Here is a 19,850-nt window from a genome sequence, read left to right as displayed (position 1 = left end):
CCTCCCCTCATCTCAGAGTCTCTGTAATATTGTATGTTTTTAAAAGAAATCCGATACTTGGCATTATATTCAGGTCAAAGCCCCACGTGAAAGAAATATGGTGGTGGTGGTTTAGTCGCTAAGACGTGTCCGACTCTTGGGACCCCATGGACTGTAGCCTGCCAGGCTCCTCTGTTCATGAGATTTTCCAGGCAAGAATACTGGAGTGGGTTGCCATTTCCTTCTCCATGGGATCTTCCCGACCCAGGAATCGAACCCAGGTCTCCTCCATTGCAGGCAGATTCTTTCCCAACTGAGCTATATAAAGAATTTAAAAAACAGTGTAGAAGTTAACGTGATAAGCCTAATAACTATATAATCACCTCCCTAGTTTTGAGAGTAGTTGAAATCTACTGCAGTGACTCTTCCTAAAAAAGGGAAATTTGATGAAGCCCATGAAAATATGTGTTCCAAAAAAAACCAAACAAGAAGACTGGAAATCTGCCTAGCCAAAAATTGAAAAGACACAATAGTATCTTGACTTTTATTTTCTTTAAAGATTCATTGTTGACCTTTGTTTTCTTTAATGATTATTTTCTTTATCATTCATTCTTTAATGATACATTCATTCCTAATATCAATTTTTTTAAATTTATTTATTTATCTATTTTTTTACTTTACAATATTGTATTAGAAGAGGAACACATGTACACCCATGGCGGATTCATGTCAATGTATGGCAAAACCAAAACTAATATCAATTTTTATAAACAGTCTATATCTAAGTTTAAAATGATGGATAATTGATTCATATGATCAATATGAAAATGGATTCATATTATACCCAAAAGGTACAATTTGGAAGATGTAACCAAAGCAGGCTATGCTCTCACAGTTGCATAAGAAGTGTCCATAAGAGAAAAGCATATGTAAGAGGACTCATCAAATGATGTGGAATTACTAGAAAGAAAAACCAAGAACAGCTGATATTCTGATCACTACCAAAAGGAAAAGTAATTAATTAAAGATATTCTGAGTACCTATTATGTACAAAGGTCTCTTTTAGAGAGCAAAGTTGTACAAGATGTTGATTCTACCATTGGGAATTTTATGATCTAAAGGATAGAATCACCCAAACTGGTTATTGTTCACTGTGTTCAGTTTCCAACAAAACTTACTGGATTTAATTTAATTATTTTGGTCACTGGACCTAAACAGTAGGGTCTTTGCTGTATGCTTCATAGCTTGGCCCCCTTTGTGACAACATAGCAATTTATACAAGCAACTAAGACAGGAGTTTTCCTGTTGCCACTGGCCCTCCTTGGCAGGTTATGCTGGGAAGATATTTCTGTGATTGGTGAATTATAATACTCACCAGAGTTAGGACTACTAGTTATATACAGAGAGTTGTGAAAGCTACCAGTGTCCTATCTCCTGCCCCCAGGCCTTCAGCATCGTCTTCCAGAAGGCCGTGGAGAAGGCGGCTCCTGATGAGAACCTCAAGGAACGGGTGGCCAACCTAATAGACAGCATCACCTTCTCTGTGTGCCAGTATACCACCCGGGGGCTCTTTGAGTGTGATAAGCTGACCTACCTCGCCCAGCTCACATTTCAGGTAAAAGGGGATTGAAGACATTTCCAGAAAACAGGTCAATTTATGTGCCCAACCAGCAGATATAAAGAAACTTTTTTCTTCAAAAGAATTAATTTATCTATTTATTTGTCTATTTATTTAGCTGTGCCAAGTCTTAGTTGTAGCATGTGGGATCTAGTCCCCTGACTAGGGATTGAACCAGAGCCCCCTGCATTGGGAGCTTGGAGTCTTACCACTGAATACCAAGGAAGTCCTAGAAACTTGCTTTTTTTTAATATCAGTTCCCATAGTTTGTGAAGATTATTGAGCTCTAAGCAGAGGCATCAAACAAGAAAGTCCAGTATAGTGCACGCAGGCCATCCACTCCATTGTCCCACTCATGGCAGACATGCTTAACAACCATTGTACTTTTTCGTGGTGATCCTGGATGAGGAAGATCCTCCTCCACAGGGCCCTCCAGCAGCCACTACCAATCAATCCAAGCTAGCACTGAGGATGAAACTGGATGGCCATACCAAAGACTGGATACTTCCTGAGATGCAGTAAGAGCCTAGAGTATCCCTCGTTATTTATGTACTTTCAAGGTTGCAGGTAGCACTGGCAGAAAAGAATCCGCCTGCCAATGCAGGAACCATAGGAGATGCTGATGCAATCCCTGGGTCGGCAAGATCCCCTGGAGGAGGAAATGGCAACCCACTCCAGTATTCTTGACTGGAGAATCCCATGGACAGAGAAGCCTGACAGGTTACAGTCCAGGGGGCCGCAACGAGTCGGGCACAAGTGAAGCAACCAGTTGCAAGTTTAATGTCCAAACCTTCCCCCGGAATAAGAAACTGCAAATGTCCTTCTATAGCTGCAACCTTGGTCTTAGAAAAGTCCTTAAGAACTCTGGTTCTCAAGGGCTCAGAAGCATCAGGGCTTCCAGGGTTAATAAGAAACCGTTGCATTCTGCTTATTCTCAACATCAAAAAACCATGGAAATTGATTTCCTTGCACCTAACTCTCTAGGGACTTCTCGGGTGGCTCAGTGGTAAAAAGAATCCACCTGCCAATGCAAGGACTTCAAGAGACACGGGTTTGACCCCTGGTTGGGAAGATCCTCTGCAGAAGGAAATGGCAGTCCACTCCAGTATTCTTGCCTGGACAATGCCGTGGACAGAAGAGACTGACAGGCTACTGTGCATGGGTTGGCAAAGAGTCAGATATGACTGAGCATGCATGCATGCACGCACCTAACTCTCTAACCATTTTAGAATTGGGATTTTTCCCGATTATAAATTAGAAGCACAGACCAGATTATCCTGTAGGACTCCACCAGTTCTGAAAGTCAGCTATTCTAAAATCACTTCTGCTCAGACTCCGTTTGCACGTTCTGAAGTCTGAATTCACAGAGGAGCGTTAGAATGGCTTGTCCCTCTCCCTCTGTGTGTTCCCCTCCCCAGCCGGATGACAGCTTGGCCGTGTCAGAGGGAACTTGAGCCCCAGCCCAAACGAATTTTCCTCCTGCCACTAATTTCCCCCAAAGCCCAAGGAGCTTCTGCTCCTGGCTTTCACTCCACTCCCCTCATAAATATTTCAACCTCGTTTTACAAGGGCTGCTTCACCTCATCTGTGATTTCTAGCCCATTTTTTCCTTAAAGACTTTTCCTTGAACTAATCAAATTATTTTTTTCTCTGTGAGTATTCCCATCTGTAACTTCTCAGTGGAAAACACCATTTGAAGGGGGAAGAACAATCTCCTGAGCGCCTGTCAGCATGAGCTGTTAGTTCTAACCCAGTCAAATGCTTTGCCCTCCCTGCACACACAGCACTAATTCCCTCCCAAGCCTCTGCAGTTTCCACTGCCCCCTCCCTGGGTAGCCTGTCTAAATCTCATGCTCAGCTTCTCCAAAACCCAATTCAAAACCACTTACAGAAAGTTCAGGCAAATGCATCTCCCTACCCTGCTTCCTAGCCACTCCCCTGTTCTGGATCCCCCTTAGCAGTATTTTTTTGTTTTATATATTTTTGACTGCGTCAGATCTTAGCTGTGGCATGCAGGATCCTTCATTACTCTGCATGGGCTCTCCAGTTGTGGCATGTGGGCTTCTGTCTAGTTGCCTAGAAGCATGTGGGATCCTAGTTCCCTGACTAGGGTGGGATGGAACCCGAGTCCCCTGCATTGGAAGGTAGATTCTTAACCACTGGATCACCAGGGAAGTCCCCTATTAGCATTACTCATTCACACATGCACTTCTGTTTTGCATCCATCCATCCATTACTTTGACCCTCTCCTCAAATCATGTCGTTTATCTGTGTTATCTTCTCTGTGAGACTGCAGGAATGTACTTCATGGCATTCAGGGTTGATCCATCAATTCCTTGCTTACCAAGACATACAGTCACTCACTGTATGCACTTTAGTCACACTGGTATTTGGGGTGAAGTCAGATGAACCCAGAGATGATCAGCACAGATAAAGACTTTCTTCCCCTCCACCCAATTTCAACAACCAAAACAGAGGAGTGCACTCTCAAGTTAGAAGTAGCACTAGTTACACTGGTGGCAACTCCGAGGGGCTCCAGGACCCATGACTGCTGCCAGGCAACAAAACACAGTGCTGGGACTTCCCTGATGGTCCACTGACTAAGACTCCGGGCTCCCAATGCAGGGGACACAGGTTTGATCCCTGCTCAGGGGACTAGACCCGAGAGTAGGAAGTGGCAACCCACTCCAGTACTCTTGCCTGGAAAATCCCATCCACAGAGGAACCTAGTGGGCTACAGTCCATGAGGGGTGGCAAAGAGTCAGACGTTACTGAGCGTCTGAGCCCAGGGAACTAGATCCCACATGCTGCAGCTAAAGATCCCATGTGCCACAACTAAGACCCAGTGCAGCCAAATAAATGAATAAGAACACTGTCCTTCCACGTTGCAGATCCTCCTCATGAACCAGGAAGTGAGTGCAGCCGAGCTGGACTTCCTGCTTCGATCTCCAGCACAGACAGGAGTCACCAGTCCAGTGGAGTTCCTCTCCCATCAGGCCTGGGGTGGCATCAAGGTTGGTACTAGCCCCTCAGGAAAAAATCCACCTTGTCCTCTCCTGGACTGCTGTTCTGACACTTATCCCTAGGAAATCAGCAGGGCTGTCTTTGAGGGTTTCCACCCTGAGCTGTACTGGGGGCTTCCCCGGTGGCTCAGTGGTAAAGAATCTGCCTGTCAGTGTAGGAGAAGTGAGTTCGATCCCTGGGTAGAGAAGTTCCCCTAGAGAAGGAAATGGCAACCTACTCCAGTGTTCTTGCCTGAAAAATCCCATGGACAGAGGAGCCTGGCAGTCTACAGCCCGTGGTATTGCAAGACAGTCAGACATGACTTAGAGACTAAACAACAACAACATGAGCTGTGTTAGACATCAGTGGGTCCCTTTGTCAGCACCCCTACGGCAGAGCTCCCCGTTCCCAGGCCTGCTGGAAGGGCTCTGCCGAGAAGGAGCAGGTGTGTGCTCATGTGTGGGCTCTGCCTCTAGGATGTCAGGGAACAGAAGGAACCTGCAAGTGTCTTTGACTCAGCTGAGCAGCTTTCCTCCTGCCAGTGCTCAGGGCCAGCTCCTCTGTGAGGCACAGAATTCAGGCTCCTCTGTAAGACCCAGGCTGGTATGGAGATGCTATGTCCATGGAGGGGACAGATACCAGGGTGATGACAGCTGTCCATCTCCACCTGAGTCCTAACAGCCTCAAAGCAGGGGATACATTCCAGCCTGGGATTCTAGTGGTTAATAACAGCTCACGTTTACTGAGCACCTTAGAAGCAAATTGTTGTTGCCTTTCAGTTGCTAAGTCATGTCCGACTCTTTGCAACCCCGTGGACTGCGGCACACCAGGCTTCCCTCTCCTTCACTGTCTCTTGAAGTTTGCTCAGATTCATGTCCATTGAGTCGGTGATGCCATCTAACCATCTCATCCTCTGCCGCCCTCTTCTCCTTTTGCCTTCAATCTTTCCCAGCAGAAACACTTTCCCTTATGTTATTCTCATGTTTACCTGGGCAAGAGGTACTGTTTGTTCTCATTTAACATGTAAAGAAACTGAGATCACTCATTTTATAAGTAGCAAACCCAAGAATCGAGAATCGAGTTCTGGTCTGTCTGATGGCAAAGCCCATTTTCCCCTTCCATGTTATTCAGCTTAGTTTCATTGGGATTCTATGAACATTGAAAAGGTCACAAGCAGAAATAGAAGGAACATATCTCAACATAATAAAAGCTATATATGACAAACCCACAGCAAACATTATCCTCAATGGTGAAAAATTGAAAGCATTTCCCCTAAAGTCAGGAACAAGGCAAGGATGCCCACTTTCACCACTACTATTCAACATAGTTTTGGAAGTTTTGGCCACAGCAATCAGAGCGGAAAAAGAAATAAAAGGAATACAGATAGGAAAAGAAGAAGTAAAACTCTCACTGTTTGCAGATGACATGATCCTCTACATAGAAAACCCTAAAGACTCTACTAGAAAATTACTAGAGTTGATCAATGAATATAGTAAAGTTGCAGGATATAAAATTAGCACACAGAAATCCCTTGCATTCCTATACTCCAATATTGAGAAAACAGAAAGAGAAATTAAGGAAACAATACAATTCACCACTGCATCAAAAAGAATAAAATACTTAGGAATATATCTACCTAAAGAAACAAAAGACTTATATATAGAAAACTATAAAACACTGATGAAAGAAATCAAAGAGGACACAAACAGATGGAGAAATATACCGTGTTCATGGATTGGAAGAATTAATATAGTGAAAATGAGTATTCTACCCAAAGCAATCTACAGATTCAATGCAATCCCTATCAAGCTACCAATGGTATTTTTCACAGAACTAGAACAAATCATCTCACAATTTGTATGGAAATATAAGAAACCTCGAATAGCCAAAGCAATCTTGAGGAAGAAGAATGGAACTGGAGGAATCAACCTGCCTGACTTCAGGCTCTACTACAAAGCCACAGTCATCAAGACAGTATGGTATGGCACAAAGATAGAAATATAGATCAATGGAACAAAATAGAAAGCCCAGAGATAAACCCATGCACATATGGACACCTTATCTTCGACAAAGGAGGCAAGAATATACAATGGAGAAAAGACAATCTCTTTAACAAGTGGTGCTGGGAAAACTGGTCAACCACTTGTAAAAGAATGAAACTAGAACACTTCCTAACACCGTACACAAAAATAAACTCAAAATGGATTAAAGATCTAAACGTAAGACCAGAAACAATAAAACTCCTAGAGGAAAACATAGGCAAAACACTCTCCGACATAAATCACAGCAGGATCCTCCATGACCCACCTCCCAGAATATTGGAAATAAAAGCAAAAATAAACAAATGGGACCTAATTAAAATTAAAAGCTTTTGCACAACAAAGGAAACTATAAACAAGGTGAAAAGACAGCCTTCAGAATGGGAGAAAATAATAGCAAATGAAGCAACAGACAAACAATTAATCTCAAAAATATACAAGCAACTTCTGCAGCTGTATTCCCGAAAAATAAACGACCCGATCAAAAAATGGGCCAAAGAACTAAACAGACATTTCTCCAAAGAAGACATACAGATGGCTAACAAACACATGAAAAGATGCTCAACATCACTCATTATTAGAGAAATGCAAATCAAAACCACAATGAGGTATCATTTCACACCAGTCAGAATGGCTGCTATCCAAAAGTCTACAAGCAATAAATGCTGGAGAGGGTGTGGAGAAAAGGGAACCCTCTTACACTGTTGGTGGGAATGCAAACTAGTACAGCCACTATGGAGAACAGTGTGGAGATTCCTTAAAAAACTGGGAATAGAACTGCCATATGACCCAGCAATCCCACTGCTGGGCATATACACCGAGGAAACCAGAATTGAAAGAGACGCGTGTACCCCAATGTTCATCGCAGCACTGTTTACAATAGCCAGGACATGGAAGCAACCTAGATGTCCATCAGCAGACGAATGGATAAGGAAGCTGTGGTACATATACACAATGGAATATTACTCAGCCATTAAAAAAAATACATTTGAATCGGTTCTACTGAGATGGATGAAACTGGAGCCCATTATACAGAGTGAAGTAAGCCAGAAAGAAAAACAACAATACAGTATACTAATGCATATATATGGAATTTGAAAGATGGTAACGATAACCCTATATGCGAGACAGAATAAGAGACACAGATGCATGGAACAATTTTATGGACTCTGAGGGAGAAGGTGAGGGTGGGACGTTCTGGGAGAATGGCATTGAGACATGTGTATTGTCATATGTGAAACAGAGCACCATTCCATGTTCGATGCATGTGACAAGGGCTCAGGGCCGGGGCAATGGGATGATCCAGAAGGATGGGATGGGGAGGGAGGTGGGTGGGGGGTCCGGGAAGGGGAACACATGTAAACCCATGGCTGATTCATGTCAATGTATGGCAAAAACTATTACAATAATGTAAAGTAATTAGCCCCCAACTAAAATAAATAAATTTATAAAAAAAAAAAAAAAAAAGAAAAGAAAAGGTCACAAGCAATGAGCTCTGTTCAGTAGGGACCACGCCTGCATTCACACGGGCTGACACAGTGCCGAGTAGTAAGCGTGTACTGGGTATCAGCCCCAGAATCCAGACTCTCTCTCCAGGTGGGCAGCAGCCCTCCAGGTGGGCGGCAGTTGGGTCCCCACTTGGAGGAGCCCCATAGTAGGTGTGGGAGCTGTGCAAGGACCAGCATCTGCCAGCACAAAGTGAATCCTATTTATGACCTTCCGGGTTTTTTGTTTTTGTTTTGTTTTTTGCTTTTAAAGATTTTTTTTTTTTTTTGGATGTCGACCATTTTTTTAAAGCCTTTATTGAATTTGCTACAATATTGCTTCTGTTTTATGTTTTGGTTTTTTGGCCACTAGACATGTGGGATCTTAGCACCCCCAACAGGGATTGGATCCACACTCCCAGCGTTGGAAGGTTAAGTCTTAACCGCTGGCCTCCAGGGAAGTCCCTATGACCTTCCATGTTTGCTCCCTTTCCTACATGTTTCATAGAGGCCTGAGTCTGAAGTAATGTGATTGGCTCTCTCTCTCTCTTTATATTTTTTACTAAAAGTTTTTTGAGATACTGATTCACATGCAATTATGTGAAATAGATTCTTTGCACTGCATCCCCTCAGCAGTCACATCTAGCTTTTCTGCAGCATGATGTCACATCCAGGACGCTGACACCGATAGAGTCCACTCTATTCTGATTGCACCTGGTTTTCATGTATGTGTGTGTTTAACTTTATCACATGTGAAGATTCATGTAATGAGCACCGCAGTCAAGATCTAGAAAACTCCATCTGGTGTGTAGGTCTCTTGTTATAGAAACAACAACTTCCTCCCTGCCCGATCTAATTCCTGGCAACCACTAATCTGTTCTCCATTTGTATAATTCTGTCATCTCAAGGATGTTATATAAATGGAATTATATAGTATGCAACCTTTGGGGACTAGCTTGATCACTCAGCCCAACTCCCTTGAGATCCATCCAAGTTGATTTACTTTAGAACAAAAGCCCAGCACATAATCATTTATATGCATGCTGTCCTCTTCAAAGGAGTCATCTTGAGAAATGCTGCCGTGGCCCAAAATGTTTTTCTAACTTTTCTCAGAGTCTGCAGCTATTCTTTTAGTCATCTTTAAAGCTATGTCTAAATCAAGAGTCATCAAACATTTCCTGCAGAGGGCCATACAGCAAATATCTAGGCTTTGAGGATCACACTGTGTCACAACTATTCAACTCTGCCAAAGTCACACACCATAGGTAAGCAAATGGAAGTGGCTGAGTTCCAATAAAACTTTATTTACAAACACAGCTGGTGGGCCAGACTGTCCCTGCAGGCCTCAGTTTTCTTATCCCTGATCTAAATAATAAAGGTATGATTTGATTTTTATATATTAACTTCATTTGAAATTCTGAATCCAATCTGGCAAGTGAGAAGGGGAAGACTATGTTGGGAAAGAAAACAGGGGGAACTCCATTCACAAAGCAACCAAACCACAAAGTCACAAAATGCCTGAGAATAATTATAATGTGTTAAGCATACGTGTGGAAAATCAGCTTTTCTAGGCTACATAAGATATGAATAGACAAAACCTAGAATAGTGCTGTGAAAAAGAAATAGAAAGCATATCATGTTTGTCATCTAAATTTTTCTAGTAGCCACATTAAAAATGCAGAATGCAAAAAATAATGTAAAATGAAATCAATGAATATAATTTTAATAATATAGTTCCTTAACCCAGTACAACTAAACTATTATCCTTTTAATATGTAATTGTTACAAAAGTTATGAATGAGCTATTTTACATTTTTGAAGAAAGTCTGAATCCCAGTGTATGTTTTTTTGCACTCACAATACATCTCAATTCAGATACTGAATCCATCAGAAATACTTGGTTTGAATTTAAATTTTATAAAATTTAGAGTTACAGCAGTTGATTCATATACTCAAGTTATTTCAAATGTACTCAAAAGTTCTTTAACTACTAAACCAAGTTCCAGTTTCTAAATTTAAATTTTAAAATAATTAAAATGAACAAAAAGAATGTGTTAAATTTGTTTAAAAAAAGAAAAAACTAGACCCTATGCAGAAAAAATCCACTATACCAGAAAAGAATAAATGCATTAAAAATTTTTAAATAAATAAGTAAAATTAAAAGCAAATAAAAACCCTCTTCTTCACTCATACTGGCCACATTTTGTTTGCTCAATACTCACACATGGCCAGTGGCGCCCTTGTTGGAAGTACAGGTCAGGGAACTCGAGAATAACGGCTCAGAGTCTGATGCCCGTATGGAAAATGAATTCTGGAGAGCAGTTCTGAACACGCTCATTTGCTGAACTGGACCGATAATGGAGATAGACCGGTTGACGCAGGCTCTGAAGTCAGACGTTCCTGGGTTCAGTTTCAGGTTTGAGCTTGTGACCTCTGACAGGTTATCTTTGTTTTCTTATCAGTTATGTGACATATATAAATGTTCAGTAACTGGAAGCTGATTATTGTTATTGTATTTGTTTCCTAGAACATCCATAACAAAGTGCCATAAGCTGAGTGGCTTAAAAACACAGACGCTTATTCCCCCAGAGTTCTGGAGGCTAGACATCTGAAATTAAGGCGTGGGCAGGTCATTCTCCCTCCAAAGGCTCAAGGAGAGCATCTTTTTTTGCCTCTTCCAGCTTCTGGGAGGCCCAGGAATTCCTTGGTTTGTGGAAGGACCATTCCAGTTTCTGCCTCCATCTCTACAGTCCTTACATGGCCATCTTCCCTCTGTGTCTTTGTGTCTCTTCTCTTCTTATAAGAACATCAGTCACATTGGCCACCCACCTGACCTCATCTTTACTGGATCACATCTGCAAAGAGCCTATTTCCAAATAAGATCACATTCACAGATCTGAGAGGTTAAGTTTTCAACATATCTTTTTAGGGGACACAATTCACCTTATTGCAATTATGATTATTAATTACCCAGCTCTCAGGAACATATGGGCTTCCCTGGTGGCTCAGTGGTAAAGAACCTACCTGCCAATGCAGGATACATGGGTTGGAAAGATCCCCTAGAGAAGGAAATGGCAACCCACTCCAGTATTCTTGCCTGGGAAATCCCATGGACAGAGGAGCCTGGCAGGCTGCAATCCCCGGGACCACAAGAGTCGGACATGGCTTAGTGACTAAACAACAACAAGGTGTGTGTATGCCGTGGTTGACATGGGTTGTGCCTGATAAGAATTGTCCATCGAAGGAAAACCTTTGAGGACTTGTGAGTTGCCCAGCTGAGTCCAGTCCAGTTGCCTTTTTCTTTGTAATCCCACAAAGCGCTCTGCAGCACTAGTCACAAAGAATAAATGATTCGAGAACACTCTATACTGCATTCATTGTACATCACTCCACTCAAAAGCCACTGTGCAATTTGCTCCCATTCCTCTTTTGTCTGGTCTGCTTTGCTTTCCTTCACTTTGCTTTTCAGTTTTGTTTTGTAAGCTAAGCTCATCTGGCTGTTCAAAGGCTTCTGCAAACAAGTGAAGCTTTCTCTCTTTCTCTCTCTCTCCAAGTTTTGTTATGGGAGCCACCACGTCCAGCCCCTTCCAGATCCAGCCCAGTGCGGGATGCCGGCTGGTGAAGCACAATGCACTGTGCAGCCTCTGACGAATGCTCTTTTTAAGTGTTCAGTTGGACTTTAACCCAAAGAAACAAAAGAAGTAGAATTGAATAGGACACGATTAAACAAAAAATTTTTAAGCATCCTATCTGATGAGGAAGATGCATTTCCTTGATTCCCCAGAAGGCCTAATAAACAGATAATGAATGAAATCTGTGATCAAATACTGCTTGTATTAGTAACTTCTGTAAGGAGTTTCAAGGTCTCATCCAATGCTGAACTTTCAGGTAACAGGCATGTTCTCTTCTCCATCAGAAGACCTCATCCGCGCTACTCAGCTTTGTAAGCCTCTGAAAAGGCCCCTCCAACCTCTCCAGATGCCAATTTAGCACAGTTGTACTTTGGTACCCAGTCCAGTGTAATTAGGTTAATTAGTCATTTCCATTTAGCTTATTAGAAGGCTAGAAATCCCTTTCCCTCATTTGGAAGATTAAACATTGCAATTGTGTTCAACCCAGAGCTTCAGGAAAGTGTGTTGCAGACCCAGCCACGCCAGCTGGGAGCCCTGATCACCCTGTAATGTCCTCAGTTTTGTGGTGACTCCAGAGGAGGGTAATGGGCCTGCAGGAGGGTTAATGGGGACACAAGCTGGGAAGAGGGGAAAGTGGCCGCCTGAAGGAGGACGGAAATTTGGTCCTTGGCACAGAGAGAGCTAAGCACCACATCTGCAGCTGTGCTCAGCCTGCCAAAGGCCCTCCCAACAGCCGCCCAGATGTCCAACTTTTTTTAATACAGTGGTTCGTAAGTGCCAGGCAGCCTGTGAAGCCTGAGGCTACAGAGACGGCTCAGAATGTTCTTGCCCACAGGGAACTCACAATCTTGTGAGAGTCACGGACAAGCAGACCAGCAATTGCAATCTGATAACTGTAGGAGCCCCCAAAAAGCACAAAGAGGAGCTTTACAGTCTTCTGAGCACCCATATGTACGTTAGAGCATGAGCTAGGCAGACGATGATTACATGGCCTCATTTTCCAAATGAGAAAATCAAAGCCGACAAAGGTTTAAAAACAGGCTCTGAGTCAGAAGGGGCTCATAAGGGGTGGCACTGGGACCAGAACACTTGTCTTCTGGTGCCTCGTCCACCATTATACACCCCACTCCCTGCTCCCCGTCCAGCCCCCACACTACCCCTTCCCCATTATCCCCCAAAGCGCCCCTCCTCTACCACGTACCATGCCCCTCCTCCCGCTCCATTCCCCACGCCCCCTCTCCCCGGCCACGCCCACTCCAGCCCAGGTCAAGTCTCAGCACCACAGGTGCGCTCCCTGCTCTGCGTGATCAGAGCGTCGTTGGGAAGCCACAGAGCCCAGGTGAAAGGGCACCTGAAGACAGGACATGTGTTCGTCCCACTTGGGAGAAGAGCCTGGGCAGCTCCAGTGTATGTGTCCTTCTCCAGCCTGACCTTCCCCTTGTCGCCTGTCACCCCTCCACTGCAGTCACATGGCCCCTGCCATGTGCCATACCCTCCCTGCTTCAGACATGGGCTCTGTGGATCCCTCCCCATGAATCGCCCTTCCCTTCTCTCCACCTCTCTCTTTGCCCAACAGAATTCTACATCCCTACTAAGGCCTCCCTCATCTCTTTCTGTTTAGCTTAGGATTGTAAGCACCTTGAAGGTGCCTGTATTTGGGGGTTCGCCTTTGTATTCCCAAGTATTGGGCATGTAGCAGACATCTCATAAATACCAAAGAATGAATGAAAGATTTCACATAATGAGAATGCGTGGGTTCCTTAAAGTTCACAGCACTGTGGTAGGTGCCCTGGACCCGGTGTAGCTTTTAATCTCTTTGGAGAGATGGAACCCACAGACAGAGTTGAGTGACTGTGGAAAGGCTGCAGGGAGGCGACTGTCTGAGTCAGTGAGATTCACTTGGGCACCCTGAAGAAACAGGATGGACCCCCACCCAAAATGCAGTTCCCATGTCCAGACTGACGATGCCTCATGCATACCCAGAAGGCATGAAAGAGTTTGTTGCTCACATAATGAGACTTTCTGGGCAGAGTAGGGGAGTTCCCAAGTAGCGTGGAAATGACTCGAGAGAACCAAGAAAGGTGGTGTCCTTGGCTTTTTGTGGTTGTTGGGGAGTGGGGCAAAGGCTTGCATGATACAACTTCTCTTCAGCACAAAGGAGGGCACACCCAGCTTACCTACCAGCTTGCCTGGTGAAACAGAAAAGGAAGAGGGAGAGATAAGGCTTAAAAGTGATCAGCAGTCACACATCCATAAGGTGAGTCAGTCTTTACTAAATATATCGACTCTGTGAGTAGTTCTGAGTGGTCCACAAAACGGGAGTGGGAGGGCTGTGTGTTCCAGGTTAGAGAAGATGGATGAGGCTGGGGTGGCTGATTTGGACTGGACTTGAACAATTTGTTAGCAATTTGTAAAAGCTTGCCTGGTGGCTCAGACAGTAAAGAATATGCCTGCAAAGCAGGAGACCCGGGTTCAATCCCTGGGTCAGGAAGATCCCCTAGAGAAGGGAATGGCAACTCACTCCAGTATTCTTGCCTGTAACCCACCAGGCTCCTCTGTCCATGGGGTCTCAAAGAGTCAGACACGACTGAGTGACTGATACTTTAACAACCTGTAGAACCTTGATAAATAATTATGCCCAACACGAGAAAGGAAAGGAGTAGAATTTGTGGAGGAGAGGACTGCTCCATAATGCAGGAAGTGTGAACCAGACATCAAGCTGGGAGAGCATCTGGCACATTTCCAGGGTTAAGTCAGTTGTGGGTGGACAGAGGGGGAAGGACGTGGGCTGGGTGGTTAACTGGATGGATTGGAGGGAAGCCCTAAAGGAAGAGATTTGATTCATGTATTTGGACTTAATCCTTATGAAAGCAAGAGACACATGGAAATTTTAGAGTTGGCATTAACACAAAGTCAGTGATCCTAGATTCTAGAGACATTTTGAGGGATGGAATTGACAGGTGTTGCTGGCAGCGTGAGAATGGGATTTGAAAGGGAGGCGTCAGAGACTTCAGTACCAGAGCTCTGTGACCAGAAAACTCACAGCATCCTCTTGTCCCTCTTCCCGTGTGGTACCCTCCGGGGAAGTGCTCTCAGTCCCACTGCTGATCACTTCCCAAATGCTTTGTTTGCTAAACCTTACATATCCCTGGGGCTTTTGATGGAGGTGAGGTGATCAAAATCCTTCCTCTTCCTTGGTGTGCCGGGGGGAAGATTCAAGAATCCAGGAAAGGAGGACAGATGAAACAGAATTGTGTCTCTAAGACCATCCTGCTCCCCTACCCCCAGTGAAGATGCAAATGACAGCTTTCAGGAGAAACTGCATCCAGAGCCAGGTTCCCTGACCTTTTTCAGGCACTTTCATCAATGGAAGAATTCTGTAATCTGGATCGGGACATTGAGGGATCCGCCAAGAGCTGGAAGAAGTTCGTGGAATCAGAATGTCCTGAGAAGGAAAAGTTCCCCCAGGAGTGGAAGAACAAGACAGCCCTGCAGCGCCTCTGCATGATAAGAGTCCTGCGGCCCGACCGGATGACCTATGCCCTGCGGTAGGGATGGGTGGCCGCGGGGAGGCCAGGGGCGGCGAGGAGGCCAGGGGTGGCAGGGAAGGCAGGGCGAGTGTGGCCAGGCTAGCAGGGCTGAGCACAAAGCCACGAATTTATCATAACAGAAGCCTTTGTACCAATGTCCAGAATCCCACGAGGCCCATTGCTTTGTGTTCTTAAACACATGTATTGTCAACACACATGTATTGACAATATATTGCTGCTGCCGCTGCCTCTAAGTCGCTTCAGTCGTGTCTGACTCTGTGTGACCCCATAGACAGTAGCCCACCGGCTCCGCCGTCCCTGGGATTCTCCAGGCAAGAACACTGGAGTGGGTTGCCATTTCCTTCTCCAGTGCATGAAAGGGAAAAGTGAAAGTGAAGTCATTCAGTCGTGTCCGACTCTTAGCGACCCCATGGACTGTAGCCTACCAGGCTCCTCCGTCTATGGATTTTCCAGGCAAGAGTACTGGAGTGGGGTGCCATTGCCTTCTCCACAATATATTGCAGTATTGCCTTAAAATCTAAGTGAACCGTTTGGGAAGAGGTGCTCATTGACATCTCAGTGGTAAAGAATCTTTCTGCTAATGCAGGAGTTGGGGCTTCAATCCCTAGGTTGGGAAGATCCCCTGGTGGAAAGGAATGGTAATGCACTCCAGTATTCTTACCTGAAAAAAAAATCCCATGGACAGAGAAGCCTGGCATGCTACAGGGTTGCAAAGAGTCAGACACAACTGAGCAACTAAACATACACACACAGGCATGGAAGAGCTTAGGGATATGACATGTGGAGAGTTTAGCTGCTTTCTGAAGACGTTGCTCCTGGCAGTCTTCTGATGGGCAGTGGTGATATAACAGGACATCTAGGTTCCATAGAGGAGTAAGCGGCGGCCTGGATGGATGGGGATCCAGAAGCAGCCCTAATCTAGGTGAGCGGGTGCACAACTAGCAACACAGGTTTTGAGTGTTGACTTAGTAAGTAGTGTTGGTGTTGCTCCTAGCTCTGTAACGGCCAAGCTGTGACCTTGAGCACATCTTTCCATTTCCACAGACCTCTGTTGCTCATATGTTATCACTTCTGTGACTGATATATACACATAGACCTTTTTTTTCCCCCGGCAGAGATTTTATTGAGGAGAAGTTAGGAAGCAAATACGTAGTGGGAAGAGCACTGGACTTCGCAGCCTCTTTTGAAGAATCAGGACCAGCCACGCCCATGTTCTTCATCCTGTCTCCAGGGGTGGACCCACTGAAGGATGTGGAAAGTCAAGGTATGAAAACCTCACCATGGAGCCAAGGTTGCAGCAACCCCGTGCACTGTTGCTCTGCTTCTGTCAGCTTCTGTTTTCCTGATTCAAGGCTCATTTTGCAATGCTTGATATTTGCTAAGCGTACAGAGATCTGGGTCATTGCTGAACCGACCCCAGGGGGTCACCACCAGCCGGAGGACTGTTCTGAGATATAAGGTAGCAGATTCATGAGGAGACTCACCACCCTCCCTGCCAGCCATTCCCCTGCCTGTAGTTGGAGCAGTGATTCTGAAATACAGGTACAATCCTTTTACAGCTCCTATTGCTTTCACAATAAAGTCCAAACTCCTTAACTTGACTTATAGGCAGCTTCATGCTCCAGTCTCTCCCTGTCTCTCCAGCCTAGTTTCCGTTAATAGTTTCCTGTTTCTTCTGTAACAAATGATCACAAACTTAGAGGCTTAAGGTAACACTATTATTTTACAGTTCTGGAGGTCAGGAATCACAAATGGGACTTACTGTCTACCCCATTCCCTTATAAGGACACCTACTACCAGGCCCACTCAGACAACCCAGGGTCATCTCCCCATCTGGAGGTCTTTAATCACATCTGTAGAGTCTCTTTTGCCAGGTAAAGTCACATCTATTCACCAATTCCAGGATTTAGGACATGGACATCTTTGGGAGCTGCTTATTCTGCCTGTATTTCCCTACTGCACTCTTTCTCACTCAATACAGAAACCATTCCATTCTCCTGAATAGTCTGTTTCCCCTCTGGCCTCCCCTTCACCAGGCTACCTTCTACTCATCCTTTAAATACCCATTTCACTGTCACCACCTCCAGGAAGCCCTACTTGACTTCCAGGGTGCTTGATATCCCTCCCATGTACTCTTAGAGCACCCTTCTATCTGTATGTCACATTGTAATTGTCTAATGACTATAGTATCTTTATGTGAGAGTGAGAGCTCCCTGGGGATAAATGTTCTTTTCAGCATAGTATTCAAGTTCTTAGTGCTTTTCATACGATAGGTACTCAGTAAGTAAATGAAGGGGTAAGCAAATAAATGACTAATCAAAACTATAAAACTAGCAAAACTGCAACATGTTGCAAAGTTAAATCAAGACTCAATGGGTTTTTATAAAGTCAGGTCTTTATAGGTAACAATACAGACCAAGTACTATACCTCCACCAGCAGCCTGTTATTCCATATGTAACGAAAGGAATGGGCTTTCCTGGTGGCTTAGCAGTAAAGAATCCACCTACCAGTGTAGGAGACGTGGGTTCAATCCCTGGGTCAGGAAGATTACCTGGAGAAGGAAATGGCAACCCACGCCATTATTTTTGCCTGGGAAATCCCATGGACAGAAGAACCTGGAGGGCTATAGTCCATGGAGTCGCAAAAAAAGAGTGTGACACGACTTAAGAGACTAAACAACAACAACAATGAAAGGAATATAAACCATATACCAGGTGTTTGGCTCCAAAGAGTAGACACCCGCTTAAGGGAGAGAATCATCTTATTCACTAATTTAATGTGTATTTTCGTAATCTCCCAAAAGTTCAAGTAACGTATTTTTCAAATACCGATAACAAAGAACTTGGAAAAGCGACAGTTCTCAGTCCAGCCCTTCCCACACCCAGTGTCCTTTCCCAGACCCTGGGCGTCTGCCTATTTCTGAATTTATTCCTTCTAATAATTTCTTCTCTATTCCCTATTAGTAATTTATATCACACTTTCTGAATTTACCAAGTTTCAGTATCTACTTATCCTCTGATATGAAAAATAAGAACTTAGCTCCCCGTTACTGACAATCAATTGGCTTCATCCTAATTTTGCTAGCATAGGTCATCAGGAAAAAATCATGGAAAGTAAAATTTCTGAATCTCTGGGTGTCTAAAAAGACTTCAATTTTGCCCACATACTCATTTGATGAGTTCTGCTAGGTCCACAATGATTTTTTACTCAGAATGTGTCCACAATGCTCGATTGTCCTCTAGAACTCAGTTTTATTCCTATGAGACCATATGCTAGTAGGGTGTTATTCTTCCCTTGTTTCTTTTTTCTTTTTTTCTAAGTATTTAATTTTTGGCCACATGGCATATGGGATCTTCGTTCCCTGACCAGGGATTGAACCCACGTCTCCTGCACTGGAAGCTTGGAGTCTTAACTACTGGACCACAGGGAAGTCCCCTGCCCTTATTTCTTTGTTGGTGACCTGTTTTTATTCCCTGAAAACTTTCACATCATCTCTCTACCTCGTGTTGTGACATTTCATGGGCTGAGTCAGGCCCAGGTCTTTTTCATTCACCTGCTCAGCACTCAGCCTGCTTTTTCACATGGAAGAGTCATCCTTCTCTTTATCTCTGGAAATCTTGCTCTGTCATTCTTTGTAAATATCACCATGATTCACCAAGTTGCTCATGTCAGAAACTTGAGAATCAGTCACCCTGGACACCTCCTCCCACCCATCACACTTAGTGCTACTGATTCTACCTCCTAAATGTGTTTCAAATGGGTCTAATTGTTTCATTGTGCCTCCCTCATCTGAGTCACCAAACTGTCTCCTGGACTATCCCAAGAGCCTATTAACATCCCTGTTCTTCTCCACCTGCAATCTTCTGCCACTCACAGCCAGACTCATCTTGCTAAATCTCAGATCTGATTATAATGCACTTCTACTAAAATCTCTCTGACATGGTCTCTGTGACCTGCAAGCCCCAGTCTTTCTGTCCAGCCTTGGATCTTTTGTTGTTGTTTAATTGCTCAGTCATGTCCAACTCTTCTTTTGACTCATGGACTGTAGCCCACCAGGCTCCTCTGTCCATGGGATTTCCCAGGCAAGAATACTGGAGTGGGTTGCCATTTCCTTCTCCAGGTAATCTTCCCAACCCAACCCATGGATCGAACCTACATCTCCTGCATTGGCAGGTGGATGCTTTACCACTGAGCCACCAGGGAAGCCCTCAGCCTTAGATCTTAACTTTCTCCAAACGCACACTACTACTCCAGCCACATGGCTCTCTTAGGGCCATCACCTCATGAGCCCTCCCGGCCCCGGGCATTTTCACAAGCGATTCCTTTTATCTGAAATACTTCTCCCCAGTCCTTTGGTCCCGTGCCTGCCCGTCCTGCATGGATCATCTTCTCCTGAACTTCTTCCTGCAAGACCATCTGGGTCTCCCTTACACATACATTTGCTTCAGAGCATTTAATGCAATTCTTTTTTAGTTTGTATTTATTTATTGATTTGGCTGTGCTGGGCCTCTGTTGCTGTGTGCGGGCTTTCTCAAGTGGCAGC

The 19,850-nt window shown here is 44.4% G+C and overlaps 1 protein-coding gene across 5 annotated transcripts in view; it reads left to right on the top strand.

Moving 5' to 3' along the window:
* Positions 1-19,850, top strand: part of DNAH9 (dynein axonemal heavy chain 9) — a 286,190-nt gene that overhangs the window by 232,620 nt on the left and 33,720 nt on the right. For all 5 annotated transcript variants that reach the window (XM_081580689.1, XM_081580690.1, XM_081580691.1 and 2 more), the window contains 4 exons: positions 1,424-1,594; positions 4,489-4,611; positions 15,110-15,303; positions 16,422-16,570. In XM_081580689.1, coding sequence (XP_081436815.1) covers positions 1,424-1,594; positions 4,489-4,611; positions 15,110-15,303; positions 16,422-16,570 — 637 coding nt within the window. The remainder of the gene's footprint in view (positions 1-1,423; positions 1,595-4,488; positions 4,612-15,109; positions 15,304-16,421; positions 16,571-19,850) is intronic.

The sequence above is a fragment of the Giraffa tippelskirchi genome, chromosome 3 (genome assembly GCF_054371585.1).
Source record: "Giraffa tippelskirchi isolate mGirTip1 chromosome 3, T2T-mGirTip1v1.2.pri, whole genome shotgun sequence".
NCBI classification, from domain to species: domain Eukaryota; kingdom Metazoa; phylum Chordata; class Mammalia; order Artiodactyla; family Giraffidae; genus Giraffa; species Giraffa tippelskirchi.
The sequence above is the reverse complement of the archived record's forward strand: the minus strand, read 5'-3'. Positions and strand labels throughout refer to the sequence as shown.